We start from the raw sequence: 18,847 nt of genomic DNA, 5'->3' as shown, positions 1-18,847 counted from the left end.
TGAGCTTCATCTTACAGGGCAATACTAAAGCTAACCAAGATAGAAGCATCAAGCAATTTCACACTGCATTTATTTAATTGTGATTTTCATAGGAATATTCACAACCTAGGAAGTAAATAAGAGAATTTCTAAAACGGAGCTGATCTAGAACGAGAACATTGAAAACATACTAGTTGGATTTTTTTTGAGTTCTTTACAAACGAACATGATTGAGAAAAAATATGAACCACATCAGCAACAATCCAGAAAGAAGCGAAGCAAGTTGTCTCGCCTCCCAATTAGACCCTGTTTTCCAAATGTAAGCCACCATTAAGGATTATGCACCTCTCAGGAAAAAAAATGCATTAAACCTCATATAAATGTACATTGTTTTATTGACACAAATGGAATTAGGCTATAAAATTAATCCATTTTTGGTTAATAATAACTTGGAAATATTTTCATATCAGCACTCATTTTTAATGGGGTGACTTAACCATATGCTGCTGTATGGATGCATAGAATTTAATATTTATATCAATCCCCCAATTAAATGAAATATAAATGCTTCAGTGTTATATACACATCTCAATAATTTAATAAAACTATCCATAGGCTTTACTAATGTGAGTTCGAAAAGAGATTGGCCTCCTCCCTAAAATAACCTAACTTGGTCATCGCCAAGACTAACATGACATGCATTGAAAATGTTTCTAGGTTACCAAATTGCCTTCCAAAATATTTCACTAATTGCTCTTCACACCAGTGATGCGTTGACCACCTCTTCTGTATTTCCTTTCTTATCCCCAATACTGAAGCCACATACTTACATTCTGAATCAGCAGGTGCAATTTGTCTTACTGTCACTATTCCTTCGTGATGAACTATTAGTTGAAGCCAAGTGTCACTTTATGTTTTAGTATGTGGTACATCTTTTTGCAAGTTGCTAGTTCCTGTCCCTTGCTCATTTTAAAACCAGAATGTCCATTTTAATTGGATTTTAATAGAATATGACTCATTTTCACCCTTTGAGGCAAGTGTGGAAGCCAGTATTTTCTGGAAGCTGTCTTGTATCTTTACAGTAGTAGCATTCCACCTGATTTTGGGTTGACTGACCTTGGACTCACTCACTGGCTGCAGACTGGCAGTGCCACCAGCTTCTCCCTGCCCTTTCAGTTGTAGGGGGTTCTAGAACTACATTCTTACCACAGACCTAACTGACTTGAGGTTGTTCTGAAATCCCCATACCATGTTTATTCAAGCTCCAATTCCTCTATTTAAGTCATTAGATTCATATTTTGTTTGAAATACAAAAGAATTGTTTAAGATGCACTTATAACGCACTTCTACTTTGCAGGTACAGGTGCAGCACAGAACAGGCTTGCTATAGGATGGACAAGGGATGGAAGCTTTAGACCTCTGCATGCAACTTTCCTCAACAATCCCCCTCTGTGACTAGCAGCAGTAGGATATGGCTCAATGTGTAGGATATATCTATATATCAGACTAATCTGCATCTATGAAAAATGATGTGTACAAGATAGTGTGGGAGCTGGACATGGTGGCCCACACCTTTAATCCCAGCCCTCAGGAGGCAGATGCAAGCGGATCTCTGTGAGTTCAAGGCCAGCCTGGTCTACATAGTGAGTTCCTGGCGAGCTGGGGCTACAGGGAGATCCTTTCTCAAAAAGACCAAAAAAACAAGAAGAGTGTGGGAAAGGTTTACAACATATTTACAGAAATTCCTGGTTCAGGACTATTCAGATGACAAATCTTCCCACTACAGACAACTAACTATAAAGGGGAAGAGAAAATATTAAAAACAAATAAGAGCTTCTTATGGTGCTAGAGAAATGGCTTAGCAGATAAGAGCACTGGTTGTTCTTGCAGAAGACCCAGGTTTGAATCCCAGTTCCTATATGATGACTAACAACTGTCTATAACTCTAGTTCTAGGCTATCTGACTCCCTCTTCTGGCATCTGTGGGCATTGCACAACATGAACGCACTTACATATATGCAGGCATAGCACTCACACATGTAATTAAAAAAAAATCCAGAAAAAAATTAAACATGCATGGATATGAAATTTCTGACAAGGTGATAGGTATCAGACTCCAAACTAAAAGACAAAAAGAAATCAGGGAGGTAAGGGGCTAGTTTTACCCAGAAAATATTTACTAGTATAGACTAAACTAAGCAGAAAAATACATCTGAGTTTGAGGAAACTTCAGAGCCCCAGAAGTATCTAGAGGTCAAAGTCTGGGTCAACCAATTAGAGGGTAAAGGAGTCTAGAGGGAACCTCAAACATGTATTTGAGACCCAAAAAGAACTGTTCCTGAAAGTCAGCCTTCCCCCTCACCCCATTCCCTTTCTGACTAAGCAGAGTCAGAAAGAGAAAAGAAACCCAGCCTGAGAGCCTGTAAAAGTGAGCAGGTTCCTCTTATAGATTCCAGTCAAAATTCACAGCCCAGAGATGAGCCTCAAACACAGGACTGTTGCATTTTACGTGGTGCCAGCCTGACAGCTCCCCTAAAGTCAGCAAAAGGAAAAGCAAACCTCCCTTGGAAAAAACCACTCATCTCAGACCTTGGGGACTTCACAAAAATAAAATCTGAAGAATGAGGAGTGACAAATAGCCAAAATAATCACACATGGACAACATGATTCAATACATAGAAAAATAAGGACTCCATCAAAGGACCATGAGAACTGGAAAACAGATTCAGTAAAACTGCAGAATACAAAAGAATACAGAAGAAAAAAATAACAGTAGCATTTTTACATGCCAATAATAAACTTGCTAAAAAAGCAATTCTATTCACAATAGGCCTGTTGACCCTCAAAAAAAAACTGATGAGAGACTACATACATTGTCACAATGCCTGCACCCAAGGAGCTGCTGTCCACGAGGGGACATTTGGCAATGTTTAGTGATATTCTTGGCTGTGAGAACTGGGAGGGAAGATTACCAATGGCCTCTAACGTGTAGAGGTCAGGAATGCTGCGGCACACTTAACAAAGCATGGAACAGCTCTCCACATGAAGATTTATCCTATCTCCAAAAGGTCAGTAATGTTGAGAAACCTTGCGTTAAACATTTAATTGGAGAAGTCAAAAGGTGGTACGACTTGAGGAGAGGCAGAAGATCCGAATTTGGTAATTGCTGATGAATGGGTATTGTTCACCACCTGAAGACTAGCTGAGATCACCATCCAGGGAGAGTGTAGGTGGGGTACAGTGTGAATGCCTGGGCACTCCAGGATGACAGACAGGGAAGGAGGGGCAGACAGTGAAGAAGGCTGAGAAGAAGAACCAAAACTGAGGATTGGAAGATGGTGTTAGAGGTTAAGAAGAAGGGAGGTGTAAGAGAGGGCCACACAGGACAGTGGGCATGTAAACAAACTAGAGAAGTCTACTTCAGGGCTCACTGGACGTGCCCGGGACTGTCCTTTAACAACACAAACACAGCTAAGCTACCAGGTACACAGTTAGAGTTAACCAAGGTGTGGCTTTGCCAAACAAACAAGAGAGGAGCACTTAGGGCCCAGGGAATTGGCAGTGCACATGGGGAGAGGTCATCATGACTACAGAATTTAAGCTTGTGAGGAAGGGCAAACACAAGAGGGATAAAGGATGGTGAAAAGGTGGGAGACTCAATGGGTGGGGGTGGAGGATACTGGAGTACGGTCAGAGAATAGGAGTCATTCAATTGAGGCTATGGAGGTTGAAATTGTGAGTCTTAAGAAAAACATCTAAGAAGTGAGTGGCTGAGATGGAGGAGAGACGAAGAAATGGAGAAGCCAAGCTGTGGAAAAGTTACCTCCATGGGTACAGAAATCTTGAGTATGGTGGGAGAAAGAGCAGTGAGCAAAGGAAGATACAATCTTCAAGAAATAGGGGCTGGACAGATGGCTCAGCAGTTAAAAGCACTGGCTGCTCTTGCAGAGAGGACCCAGGTTCAATTCCCAGCACCCACATGGCAGCTAACAACTGTAACTCTAGATCCAGGGGATTTAAAATCCTCTTCTGGCCTTATGGGCATTGCATGCATGTGGTGCTCTTACATATATGTAGCTAAAACACTCATACACATAAAAATAGGAATAAATAAATTTTAAAAATTAAATCTGTAAGAGGTAAAGGGAAGAGCCATGGGGCCAGTGGCTGACTGCAACATGGGAAAAAGCAGACCGGTGGGAGAGAAATAGTCCCACTTTTGGTCTCAGAATACAAAAACAAAACAACAGCACAACCCATAAAAACCCAAAACTAGCAGCCTGGGTGAGCTATATTCTATTAATGATGATGGAGCTTGAGAACACTGTGCTATTTTAATAAATAACACTAATGCCTACCCCAAATTCAAATTATTTTACTGATTCAGTTATTATAACATCAGAATTTGAATTGTATAGGCGAGCAAACAATGTTTCATCTGAATATGGCTTGTGAACATATTCTCAGATACCTCTGAGATAATAAAACATTGAATTCGTCCAGCTTCTGGAATTTAATCCTTTGTGGGAGGTGGGGAGGAGAGGAGAAAAGACAAGAGAGAAACAGGAAAAGTGTGTTTGCAAAAGGTTTATCTAGTCCTCTAGATAAGCCAAGGCCATTTGGTCTTTTAAGGTTTCCAGTTTTGCCTAATGCCCAGGCTCTGTGTTGTCTTTCCACAGCAGGCCTTTGGCAGACCCTCAGAGTTGAGTAAGAACAGAAGGGGAAGCAAAAGAACCATCTAGAAAAAAGAACCATCCAAAAGTTGAGGTAGCCAGACTGATTTTATGTGTAGCTAGGTTACCTGACAAGTCATAAAGCCAAGAATAAGCCAGTGTTTGTATTCGTCCCCTGAAGCGAACAGGGTAAGATTTACCGCAGTGAAAATTCACCATTCTAGCTCTGATCTTTGAATCAGTAGGGAGGACTCCATGGTGCAAATGCATGTATATCCTGCTGAAAGCGTTGTGTTCACTTGGCAATCACAACCTTTTCTTACTTTTTATTTTTGTTTTTAAAAAATATTTTATTATTTATTTATTTTTAATATTTTATTATTTTTATCGAAGGTCAGAAGAGGGCTTCGGATTCCCCTGGAACTGGAGTTAAGGACGGTTGGTAGCCGCCATGTGGGTGCTGGGAATCAAACTTGGGTCCTCTGCAAGAGCAGTCAGTGCTCTTAACCCCTGAGCCAGCTCTCCAGCCCCTATTATTTTTATTATATGTGTATGAGTATATTGCTTTCATGTAGGTAGGTACACCTGTGTTGTGCAATACCCCAGGAGGTCTGAAGAGGGCATTACCTCCCCTGGAACTGGAGTTAGGGAATGGTTGTTAGTCACCATGTGGGTGCTGGGAACTGAACCTGGGTCCTCTATAAGAGCAGATACTGCTCTTAATTGCTGAGTCATCTCTCTAGTCCCTTTTTTTTTTTAACGACAGGATCTTATGTAGCCCAGGCTGATTGAAACCTGAGATCCTCCTGCCTCATCCTCCCAAGCACTGGGATTATAGGCATACATCCCCATGCCGAGATACAATATCTTGTTCTCAATTTCCAAGGGGCCACACATTTCTTCACAGGTTATCATAACAATCTGGAAAAAGCTCTTGAGGACTGGTACTATTATTAGCTTCTTTTCGTTTAGGGAACAGTAAGACATAGAGAACAGAAAATGACTGAAGTTCCAAGTAACAAAGTCAAAGTCACAACTCTGTGGCTTGACCAGGCCATCCTCCTTCCTGTTCAGCATACATGCCTCCAACAAGGCTATGGAACTCCAGGGAAATGCCCCCTTCAGATTCCAGCTACCAAACCCTGGCCGGCACTGAGGGTGGAGCACATGATAAAGTGCAGAGGGTTGCACTGTGTGCTCAGAAACCCTCAATTGAAAGCGCTGCCTCGCCCGCCTACTCACTAGCTGTGTGTCCTAGAACAAGTTTTTTCGCTTGCTTCAGTTTTCTTGCAGGGAAAATGGAGATAGTATCTGTTCAACTTACTTAAAGTACTTAAGAAAGGAGCAGAGAAAGAATATCTGCGGAATTGCGGAGAGTCAACCTAATAGGGCTGGAGAGAAACTGGGCGTGGCCTTTAATCCCAGCATTTAGGAGGCAGAGGTGGCCAGATCTCTGTGAGATTAAGGTCAGCCTGATCTACAGAGCAAGTTCCAGGCCAGCCAGGGAGACAGGGAGACCCTGTCTCAAACAAACAAACAAACAAACAAACAAACAAACAAAAAACAAAGAAAGAGGGGCCGGAGAGATGGTTTAGCAGTTAAGAGCATGCTCTGTAAGAGGACCCGAATTGATTTCCACATTTGAGCACCCGAGTTTGAACACTCACACTAGGAAGCTTACAATCGCCTGTAACTCCGGCTCCAAAAGGATCCACCGGCACCCGCACTCTTGTTCATGAACCCAGGCACACACCATAAACTTTTAATTATAAATAAGATGAATATGTTTTTTAAAAAGAGGGCACGTATCAGGCACGGTCCAGCCAAGTCCTACTTAATCCAAAGCACTTTCTAGCCTTCCCGTCCAGCCCACATTGAGCTCTCCCTTGGCACTTCCTACCGCACTATTTATCTTAGCACTTGATATGATCTGTCTTGTATTGTTACTTAAGTACTTCTGGATCAGGACCTTCTTCCCTCGGCAGAGCCTAGCACAGGGCCAAAAGCTGGACAGTGCTCTGTGTTCTCAATGTGGAGCGCTGACCCTGCTTTGACTACAGACTCATTTCTGTAAGAAAAAAGAAACTATTTTTCTTGTCTTGGTGCTAGGATCAAGCAAGCTCAGCTTGTGAGTGCTAAACATGTGTTCTACCAGTGAGTTCCACCCCAGCCAAGGAAAAGTTTCAAAAGTGTCCCTGTGATATAGTTATGCTTACACTCTAATAAGGGTATTTAGCAAGAGGCAGGGCTTTTTATTTAAGAGGATCTACCATATCAACTGATTCAAGAGGCAAATGCATCCACCCAACAACAGAAAAGATCCCACAGGCTCCCCAGGCCAGGGGAATCCTGCTGAGACTTGCCCCAGAGGGAGAATTTTCTCTCCCAGTACTCCCCTTAGGTTAAAACCTCACAGGAAACATCTTCCTGGACACATCTGCAAGTCTGGCAGGTCTTGTTAGATTTCTATGGGAAATGAGGTATGCTGGAGGTTTTCCACTGGGGTTGGGTATATACACCGGATAATGAACATTTTCCCACACAACACAATTTGCTAGTTACACCTTACCTCATCTTTGTCAACTAGTGTGCTGGGATTTGGGCGGGGCTGGTCTCTGAACGAGTAGGAGGCCATCTGCTTCTTTAACAGGTCCAGGAAGTCAGGAGGCTTGTACTGTGGGAGATCCATTAGTACCGGATCGTTTCTTTGCACAAGAGGTAGTCTTTTCCTTCCTTCATTTTTAAAATTGTAGGTTGCTTTCACTGGATTTAACAGGGATTCTTCAATAAAAGTTTTCAAGTGGTAAGTGCCAGGTATTGGAGTATTCTATGGAAAATTGACAGCAGTTTTAAGATCGATCATTGTGTAAACCTATAACTGTTCCTAAAGTGCCATTATCCTTGAAGGGGCATTTCTAGAAGGCTCTTCTCTTTGTCTCCAAGTTTAATAAAATTCTATCAATTATAACAGACACTCTTGACAGATTATTTCCAAAAGAATCATGATTGTTTCCATTCTGAAACAACTGCTGAATATTGCAAAAGGGATACAGTTGAAAATTAACTTTAAAATATTTTTTTAATTAATTACTTTTTTTTGGGGGGGAGGGTCTTTTTTGAGACAGGGTCTCCTTGCAGCCCCAGCTGGCCTGGAACTCACTATGGAGACCAGGCTGGACTTGAACTCACAGAGATTTGCCTGTTGCCTCCTGTGTGCTGGGACAACAGGCCTGAGCCACCAGGCCCAGCTTAATTCATTACTTTTATGTGTGGGGATTGAGGAAGCGCACATGCCACTGTGTGCATGTGGCAGTCTGTTATCTCCTTCCACATGGGTCCTGGGGATTGGCTTAGTGACAGGAGTCTCTCACCAGCTCAGCTCAAAAGTTAACTTTTTCCTTTTCTTTTTTTAATTTTTGAATTTTTTATTTTTTGAGACAAGGCCTCACTATGTAGCCCCAGCTGGCCTGAAACTCATTACATAGACCAGGATGGCCTCTATCTTACAGGGATCTGCCTGTCACTGCCTCCTGAGTGCTGAGATTAAAGACATGTATCACCACTTCCACAAAAGTTAACTTTTTAAAGAGTAACTTCAGGGATATATTTGCAATTCCACTTTGACTGGGATTGCTGGCTGGCCAGTGAGTATTCAGCAGTTTCTTGGCTAACTAAAAGCTGCCCTATTGCTTAGCAGGTATTGCGTTTCTAACTCGCCTCAAGAGGAAGATTAAAATATAACACCAGCTTCAGTATGAACTGGCAGAACACATGGTCTACTTAGTCCAAGAAGGTGCTTCAATTCATAACCACAGAGTGGCTCACTGGCTAGTTTTAGTCCCTGCTGTTCTATGGCTATCTTTCCATTGAGTGCTCAACCCAGTTCTTCTGTTAAAAACTAGTTCAATTTGCCAGGCATTGTGGCACAGGCCTCAGATCTCTGTGAGTTGCAGGCCAGCCTGGTCTACATAGCGAGTTCCAGGCCAGTCAAGGCTACATAATGAGATCATAATGTCTCAAAGAAAAAAAACAAAAACACCATGACACAAATATTTTTAAACCAGTTCAATTTCAGTTTGCCGCTATTGTTGAAGGGTGTTCATAGAAAATACATTTGCTGGGCTGGGCTGGGCTGGAGAGACGCCTCAGTGGTTAAGAGCACTGGCTGCTTTTGCAGAGGAGCTGGTTGGATTCCCAGCACCCACATGGCAGCTAGCAACCATCTGTAACTACAGTTCCAGGGGATCTGACACTCTCTTCTGATTTCCACAGGCATTGTACAGAGGTGCACTTAGATACTTACAGTCAATATATTCATACACATAAAATAAAAATAATAAATAAAATTAAGCCAGGTGTGGTAGCACATGCCTTTAATCCCAGCACTTGGGAGGCAGAGGCAGGAGCTTCTGTGAGTTCAAGGCCAGCCTGGTCTACATAGTGAGTTCCAGGACTGCTGGGGCTACAGGGAGACCCTGCTCAAAAAAGACAAATAATAAATAAATAAATAAATATTTTAATAAAGAAAATACGTCTGCAATATAGAAAGTACCCCTTGAGAGGGTAATCTGGCCATTCTCTCATACATTACCACTATGCTCTGTACACTTTATATATTGACCATGTTAACAAAAGTCATCTTAGGTTCTCTATCATCTGTGACAAAATCTGAAGCCAAATTCCTTTTCCATAGTGGATGCTTTTTCTTTCTTCTGCAATGCAATCATAAGATCACAGGTTAGCCATATCCAGATACTCTGGAAAGCACCTGGATTCCCAGAATTGTTTTATTTTCTAAGCTTTCATTATATTCAACTATTTAAAGCTAATTTCTCATTCATATGCTAATACTGAAATTCCAAGTAGGAAATGGGGCCTATGTAGATCTGAGCAGCCACAGGTTCCTTAAAATTAGGTTACTGACTTATAAAAGTGAGACTGATTAAAATCTTAATGGGAACACAAATAATTTGAACAGGAAAGTTTGACAATATACACACCGTTAATGTTATCCTCCACCACCCTTCTCTTTCAAAAGCTGAATTCTTCCGGGTTTGTTTCTATTAACAAACATAAAGTCTGCTTATTCATTTGGAAGGTGATTTCTTGAAATGAAATATAACTTATAAAACATTTACTTAAAGAAATTAATACTGCACCAAAACAAAAGCTACACAATGATAAATTTTGCCTGTATTTCCTTAAATTGTTCTTCTGTGATCTTAAATGATTGTAAATATCCACATTCTCTTTGGTGAAGGAAGGGTTAATAATAAATAGACCTATCTGACAGAGGTGTCAGAAGAATATTAGCTGGGTTGGAGAGATGGCTCAGAAGTTAAGAGCACTGGCTGCTCTTGCAAAAGACCCAGGTTCGATTCTAAGCACCCATATGGTGACTAACAACTGTCTGTAACTCCAGTTCCAGGGGATCTGACACCCTCTTCAGAGGCACTGCACTATATGGGTGCATTTACATACATACAGGCAATACACTCATAAAAATTTTTAAATAATAATTAAAAAAAAGAAGAATATTAGCTATAACAAAATTTGATGCTGGTCCACAGCTTCCTCACTTAGCAGTGAGGTACTCTGGGCAAATTGCTCAGACCTCATGTACTGAGCATCTTCAAAGAAGCATAAAGCACAGAAGCTAGGCATGGTGGCACATACCTTTAATCCCAGCGCTCACTCAGGAGGCAGAGGCAGGCAGATCTCTGTGTGTTCAAGACCAGCATGGGCTACATAGTGAGTTCCAGGCCAGCTGGGGCTATAGGGAGACTCTGTCTCAAAAAGACCAAAATAAATGAATAAATAAATAAAATAAAAAATAAAGCACTGCTGGAGTTGGCATGGGGATGGGTGTTGTACATATAGGCTTATACCCATGAATATGATCAAAGTATATTATATGTAGGTATGAAAATGTCATAATGAAATCCATAATTTTATTAAACACTACCAAAGAAAAGACTCATGCATACAACCAATGCTCTGTAAATGCTATTTTTAACATCTCAACTGCCCAGAAACAGATTATTATAGCTGGGAGTAGAGATTCACACCTTTATCCCAGTACTTGGGAGGTAGAGGCAGGGGAGGGAATCTCTGTGCGTTCAAGGCCAGCCTGGTCTGTAGGGAGCTCCAGCCCAGCCAAGGCTACATAATGAGACTCATTCTCAAAAAAAAAATAAATAAATAAATAAAAGGAAACAGATTATTTGGAACGGGTTAAAAAGAATAATCTGTAAAAATAACTGATATAAGTCATTTTTCCTGTCTCATAACTGAAATTGAACCCTACTTATACGTTCCGTAGTGCTATTATAAAATATGTGCATTTCTCCAAAAACAAAACAAAATCCCAGGGTTTCATGCATGCTGAGCCTGAACCAACCCTCCCCTCTTCCTTTATTAGACTCTGTTGCGCCTCTCAGAAAGAAAACTTTTTCAGGTTGGTCAAGACAGGCCTCCCACATTTCCCCCAAAGCAGAGAAATGAGGTGGGCAGGATCAGGCAGAGGGAAACAAAATCACCCAAAGAGAGAGAGCTGGCAGCTGCTTGGTTTGGCCCAGGTGATCTAAACAGCACTTTAAATTCACCTTACAGGGGAAGAGAAGAGGCTAAACATCCATCACACAAATTTATTTAAAACTTAAACAAAGGCTACTTCAAATGTTTTATACATAGTAAAGTTGGAGTCAGGGCAAAACATGCTGATAGAATTGGGAAAAATTCATTCTCTCAAGAGAAGGAAGAGAATGGGGGGGAATCTAATTATATTACTAAAGCAACCAGTAGTGGGAAGAAAAAAAAAAAAACGTAAAGGAGGCAAGAGAAAAGGAAATAATAACAATAAAATGTCAGCCAAACAAAAACAAAGGATTGCAGGGTAGATGGTCCAGGAAAGAACTTAGGGAGATTGCTGAGTGGCCAGCAGGCCTGGGTGAGAGTGAGTGATGGGGGAAAGCTTTGCTTAGTGAGGAGGGCTGCGGAATGCAAGCAGGCTACCCTACCGAGGTCGAGACAAGTGACTCTCCATGGCCCAGGTCTTCTCTCCGTACCGCAGAGGAGGTGATGGCTGGCTGGTCCATTGTAGCCTCCTCTCTCCCCAGGACCTGTCTGGCGTCTGGTTGCTAGGAACCCCAGCAGCCCGCCATTTTCCCAGCGCGCGTCTGTGCCCGCGCAGGGGACTTGCAGGTGGCCTCTAGAGGTGGGGGCAGGGAAGCCGCGCACTGAGACCCCAGTGAAGCTGACATCCCTTGAGATGGCTACGCGCATGTCATAAAATCCAGGGGGCTTTGGAGTCGCCAGGGTTCTTGGGTATCTGCGACTAGGCAGACTTTTCCACCCTGAGGGTAGCCACAATTTCTATCACGTCCTCTCAAATCACCCCCAATCCCACATCCTAGAAGGGGGAGTTGGTAGGCATATTTAAGGTAGAATTCTGCCGTGTCACCCACTTTCTATGACTGTTCCCAACTTCCTGGGAACAAGAACGGAGGTGTGGCTTCTTTGATCCGATTGGAGGCGGTGAGCCCTAGCCAGCAGGTGCGGCTAGCTGTGAAAACAGACCACCCCTTTCTTCTGTATAGGCCTTTTTCGCTTTGAGCCTCTCTTGGCTGTAGCTTCTCAACCTAGATTCTTTTTGTAAATTTCTCAACCTTAATTCCCCGTTTCAGGGACTTCAAATATATCACACCTCAAGTAACCCTGCAGGGCAGGTCTTAGTACCATCTGATGAATGAGGACAGCCCCCTTGGACAGTGTAAGTGACAGCATCACACAGAAGCTGCCGAATGCAAACCCAGATATGGCTCCAAAGCTCCGCTGCCCTCTACACCAAGTTTTTGCTTCCCATCACAAACTTTTGATTCGTTCTTTCCTCACATTTGTTGGTAAAACCATCTTGATCTGGCATGTGCACACCTTTCAATTAAAATTGCCCTCCAATATGCTTGCCAACAACCCAATTGCCAACTCCAAGGGGGATTTCCAACTCTTAAGATTGGCCTGCATTTCTTACTACTTCATTGAGTACTGCCTCATTTTTGAGTGAGTCTCTCCTCTCAGCATTGGAATAACATGGCTGTATTTGCTGTAAAGAAGTTAATAAAGCGGTGCCTACCCACGTGGGTTACTATGAACTTCAGAGAAATGCTTGCAACCATGCCACGCACAATGCATTCAGTAACTGCAGGCAAAACGAAGTTTATTTCATGCTGACCTCTCATTAGACCCTCATGCACTATCATAAACCTCTCACATAAACATAAATGTTCCATCTTCTCACTTGTCCCAACATGTGAGGTCTTGTGCATGAAAATGCTATGCCCTTCTTTGGTCACTGGGCCAATTTCAGGGGTCAATGCATGAGAAGTCCCCGGGATCTAACCCAGCAGTCTATTGCTCCCTTTACTGGAAGACTTAGACACTTCTCCCCCTAATTTCAAACATGCCCAAAACATTTTGATTCTGAGGGCCAGTGGGAGGGCGCAGAGGTTAAAATTTGCACCTCCACCAAGCCTGACAATCTGACTACAGCCAGTTCTACTCTGACCTCCACACATACTGTTTGACACGTGTGCCACAAATATATTAAAAATGTAAAAATAAAATCTGACCTTTGGAACACAAGAGGAAACTTAGATATTGGACAATTGACTAATTTATTTCTATAAACAAAACCAGTAATCTGTACCGTGGTATTAACTTATTTGAACCTAGCAATGCCTTTCAAAATTTTGTGTTTATAAAAACATCTTGTCAAAATGCAAATTCTAAGACATGGACTAAGCAAAATTCTATTTTAAGATTTACTTTTACGTTTGTGTGTGATGTGTCCTTGTGCATGCATGTGATGACCAGAGGGACAACCCTGTGGAGCTGGGTCTTTCCTTCCGCTTCTCTGTGGGTTCCAGGGATCTAATTAAAGTTATCAATCTTGTTTTTTTGTTTGTTTTGTCTTTTTGAGACAGGGTCTCCCTGTAGCCTCAGCTGTCCTGGAACTCACTATGTGGACTAGGCTGGCCTCAAACTCACAGAGATCCGCCTGCCTCTGCCTCCCGAGTGCTGGGATTAAAAGCGTGTGCCACCACGCCTGGCAAGTTATCAATCTTGTGTGCCAAATGCTTTTACTTGCTGAGCCATTAGGCCACTCCCAGCTCCCCTAGATGACTGTTGAAGACTTCATCTAATTTCTCTTAAATACTGGCATCTCTGAAATACAGGGTCTCATACAACCCATGCTGGTTCTGATGCTATGTAGCTGAGCTGGCCTTGACCTCTTGATCCTCCTGCCTGTACATCCCCATGTTCCAATTAGACATGTACCACCATGCTTGGCTTTTTCTCATTTTAAAAATACCAGAAACCAAGTTTAAAATGAATTGCCCTGTTCCTAAGTCTTGCTGTGGTACTACATTAAGATGTTTTTTTTTTTTTTTTTTTTTTTCCCTCCCCAAGGCTCTCACATCAAAGGCCTCTAACTTTTGACTTTGAACGTCACCAAGATGGTCAAGATGAAAATAAACACAAGTTCTCACAAACAGGTTAATCAAGTCCATCCCTGTGCTTCATTTAACTTTCTTATTTTGGCTGAGCCTGAGCCTGTAAAACTGGCTCAGCAGACTAGGGACTAAAACCCCAGAGACTAAAGAATATAAAGGTACAGAGAGAGAAGTCCAGAAACCCATACTAGGTGTGCAAGTGGAAAGAAGGGAACATCTAGAAGAAAAAATAGAAACAGCATGGGTCAATGATTTCAAGGACTTTCACCCCAAAACCAGATTAAACCTAGTTAAGAGAACATTGCCATGCCAGTGCTGATGTTCAGTTGGGAAACTGTCCAGCACACTCAAGCCCTGCAGTCACAATCACATCACTGGGCATGGTAGCATCCCCGTACTTGGGAGGTGGTGGCAGGAGAAATCTGAACTTCGGTGAAGTTCAAAGTCAAGTTAAGAGGCTTGGGGTACGAAACAGTCTTAGGGGAAAACGATGTTTCATTAGGACTTATTTTCTGGGTAGCAATAGGTTTTAAAGCAGGAACGAGAGAGTACTTAGAGCCCAAGTGCCTCTGCTATCCCTCAGCTCTTCCCTAAAATTTCTTGGGAAAATACATTACACCCAAGGATAATCTTACAACCTTTTTTTTTTGTTGTTTTTTTAATTTTATGCGTATGAGTATACTGTCTGCATGTAGGTAAGTGCACCCATGTCATACAATGCCCGTGGAGGTCAGAAGAGGCTGTCGGTTCCCCTGGGAATGGAGTTAATGGACAGTTGTTAGCTACCATGTGGGTGCGGGGATTCGAACCCGGGTCTCCTGCAAGAACCACCAGTGTTCTTAACCGCTGAGGCAACTCTACAGCCCCTTTTACAACTTTAAAAAAATTTTATGCCTTTGAGTGTTTTGTCTGTATGGATGTAAATGCACCATGTACCTGCAACAACCCATGGAGGTCAGAGGACGGTGTCAGATCCCCCTGGAACTGAAGTTATGGTTGTTGGGAACTGAGTCCGGGTCCTCTGCAAGAGCAAGTGCTCTTGACCACTGAGCCATCTCTGCAGCCCAAGGATAATCTTCAACTCTAAAACTGCTTTACTGGCAGTATTATTCAAGAGCAAACATGGTATTAACATCAGAGATAGTATTAAATAATAAACTGAGCCGGAAAGAGATAACTCAACAGTTAAAAAGACTAACTGCTCTTGCAGAGGACTAGAATTCAGTTCCTAGTACCCACATTTAGTGGCTCACAACCACCTATAACTCCAGTCCAGGGGATCCAACAGCTTTACTTCATATCTGCAGTCACATGCAGAAACACACACCCAGATAATTAAAAATAAATGTTCAAAAAAAATCGATTGCTCATTTTCTGTTTATAAACAGCAAACCCCAATCTTATCTAAAGGAATACTGACTACTGATTGCTGCTAGATGAGGAACAGCTGACCTTCCTAAAACTCTAGATAGGCTAACTAGATTCACCAGATGGACAAATAGTGGGGAACAGCTGGGGTGCCGACAACACAGTGGACAGTAGCAGGGATAAGAGAGTATAGGGCTCTGGGGGGGGGGGTGCTATGGGAGGGTACCATCTGGGAAGTGGGTGTACAGTTGAATAAGATGGCTTGGGATGTTCTGTGTGATACACACACACACACAAAAATCAACAAATTTAAAAAAATGTGTATTTCAAAAATTTAGACATGTTTATTAGTAGAGGTGATAAACATTACCATTGAAATCTATCCAATGACTACAGACATACACAGGCGCCAAGGATCCAAGTGTAACTGATTATGACTAGTAATAATCAGATGCATACAGATTAGAGATGCAAGTGCCAAAAGCTCAGTGTTAGTAGCAAAAACGGTGTCAATCTGTAAGAAACAGTGTATTTTAAAATGGAGATCTTTTTTAAAGGCTAAAAACTCAATTTTATGTCTTACAGGGCTTATACTGAGTTCAATTATTATATAACTGTATTAATTCAACTGTGAACTTAATTTACAGCCACTTTTGAAAGAGATGTATTCTTGCTTTGGAGTGTTACTGAATATGTCAAAGCTGTAATGAAATGCTTCTTCTAATCATGTAGTTATTAAATTAAAAAAAATCAATTGTTATATTCCTAATATAAACATGGTAAATCATAGATTTTTTTGAGACAGGGTCCATGTAACCTGGCTGGCCTGGAACTTGCTATGTACACCAGCCTGGCCTTAAAACTAAAGATCCAATGGCCTCTGCCTCCTCAGAGCTGGGATTAAAGCCATGCATCCCAGCCCAGTAGCCTGGTGATATTCTAAAAATCAAATCTTGGGGTTCAGATGATCGTTTACAAAGTAGAGATTTGAATAGACCACAGAAATTATGTAATTGTTCTATACTTCAACATACATGGTAAATGGTAGATATTTTTTTTGAGACAGGATAATGCCTAATTTGTCTTCTGTAGTCTATGATATAAAACCACTAATCAATGGGGCTGGGGATGTAGCTCAATAGAACATTTGCCCAGCATGTGTAAACCTTGATTTGATTCTTAGCACTGGGGAAAGAAAGCAAATGCCAGGCAAGGTGGCAGACCTGTAATCTCAGCACTAAGGAAGGAAAGGCAGTATGACCAAGTTTGAGGGCAGCCTGGTTCACACAGCAAAATTCCAGACCAGTAAGATCCTGTTTAAAAGACACTCAAGCATTAAGACAGTATCTGTATCTATTATCAATTTACTTGAACTTCCAAGTGTATTGAAACTATAAAAATAGCAATATTAAACTACCTGATTCTAATTTTACTAGTTTGCAACTGGTTTACCAGCATAGAAAAACTGACTGAGCATTTACCAAAAAAGCCAATTATGCAAGTGTTTCAGTCATTATTTCATTGGACATTTTACAAAAGCACCAAGTTAGAAACCACTTGAGTAAATCATGGCATTTTATAGTTAAGTTATAGTTAAGTCTGGATAACAGATCTGCTGCAATGAAACTTGAAAGCCCTATTTAACATACTGGAGAAAATGCTTCAGCCAGAAATACAATCTTGAATGTTCCTTTAAAACTTATGAACATCCAATGCAGGGGGGCCTCAGTAGTGAACAGCTAACCATATCTACTAATTGTCACCTGCACAATGTATTTAACAGAATCATTAGATCAGCAATGCCTGTAACTTCCCTCTCTCTACTTAAGGATTGAGGCAGTAAACTACCAGTTGAACTGCCCCACCCTCTAGGGAAATTAAAAACCTTGTTAGGCTACAATAAGCAGGTAACAACTGTGCTCAGTGTTTTCATCTTTGTTCTATACTGAAAGTTAAAAACAAAACCCCCCGATAACCACCTTTTTCACAAAACATATTGCAGGGAGGCAAGCAAATACAGCTGAAAATTGTGTCTAGTTAAAAAGCACTATAAGCAAGGAAGGTGTGGAGCCACAAACCTTTAGTCCCAGCACAAGGGAGGCAGGGGCAGGTGGATGTCTGAGTTTGAGGCTAACCTGGGTCTACATAGTGAAACCCCGATTTGGGGGGGGGGGGAGAAGCATTAAGTGCTAGACTAGGTAACAAAGGTAAAATCAGTGATCCCCCCCCAATAGCTATGGATTATATTCTTCTATCACTTTAATAATTAATGCAAGGAGCTGGGTATGGTTGCACATGCCTTTAATCAATGCCAGCACTTGGATCTCTGTGAGATGAAGGCTAGCCTGGTCTACACAGTGAGTTCCTGACCAGCTATGGATACAGGGAGACCCTATCTCAAAAAACAACCAAATTAATTCAAGGCTGAACTTAAGTTGATGACAAAGTTTCAGTTTTAAAAGGTAGGAAACACTACCTACACCCTATGCCAATTCCTTATAATAGATCACATTTATAAAAGGACTTATAATCTTTTATTTAAACCTTTATAACTAAAGAGTCAGGCATGACAGGAGGTTCCTAGCAAGAGTCCATCTGAAAAAAACTTATGTGGATTATACCAAGGAGAAACCAATTCTCAGAATTAGACACCAAAAGTTAATTAAATGACTCAGATTCAGAGCAACAGTTGGGTAAATTGTAACTTTTTTTTATTGGAAAACAAATATACAACTTGGAATGGATTTGAGGCAAATTGTGCCATAAGCAGATTTTCTTTAAGTGGCTAAACAAAGTTTAAAAAGCAAGTAACAACAAAAGAAAATGTTTCTGGTACAATACCAGCAGTACAAAAAAATAGCGTACGAGTACCTGGATAAAACACCCGTTTTGCAATAGTGCACCTCTTAAGTACATATTGCTGACTGTCCATAGTCCACGCAGAGTTACAACTCCACACTTCAACAACATGCTGACAGTTCCTAAAAACTACTTTAAAAAAGGCATAACCCACCAAAAAAAAGGCATAACCCAGATGTTCCCTCATTTGACCAACTCTATCTAAGTTTAGATGTGCAGAAGGGCTTAGATGTATCCAGAGTAAGCCACATGCAACATGTTACTTCATCAGTTTTCTAAAATAAGGTTTTCAAGTAACAATAAAAGAAAATGTTTCTGGTACAATACCAGCAGTACAAAAAAATAGTGTACGAGTACCTGGATAAAACACCCGTTTTGCAATAGTGCAACTTTTAAGTACATATTGTTGACTGTCCATAGTCCACGCAGAGTTACAACTCCACACTTCAACAACAT

General features: G+C 41.4%; 1 protein-coding gene across 1 annotated transcript in view; it reads right to left on the bottom strand.

Annotated features, from left to right (window-relative positions):
* Stpg4 (sperm-tail PG-rich repeat containing 4) overlaps positions 1 to 12,190 on the bottom strand; it is a 60,496-nt gene extending 48,306 nt beyond the window's left edge. The window contains exons 1-3 of the mRNA XM_008823052.3: positions 11,672 to 12,190; positions 9,653 to 9,712; positions 7,222 to 7,479 (exon numbers count right to left, since the gene is read on the bottom strand). Of these exons, the coding sequence (XP_008821274.1) occupies positions 7,222 to 7,479; positions 9,653 to 9,712; positions 11,672 to 11,749 (396 nt within the window). The 5' untranslated portion in view covers positions 11,750 to 12,190. The remainder of the gene's footprint in view (positions 1 to 7,221; positions 7,480 to 9,652; positions 9,713 to 11,671) is intronic.
* Between the last annotated feature and the right edge of the window lie 6,657 nt (positions 12,191 to 18,847).

The sequence above is a fragment of the Nannospalax galili genome, unplaced genomic scaffold (assembly GCF_000622305.1).
Source record: "Nannospalax galili isolate Female #2095 unplaced genomic scaffold, S.galili_v1.0 scaffold286, whole genome shotgun sequence".
Classification (NCBI taxonomy): Eukaryota; Metazoa; Chordata; class Mammalia; order Rodentia; family Spalacidae; genus Nannospalax; species Nannospalax galili.
This window is presented reverse-complemented; position numbering and strand designations above follow the sequence as displayed.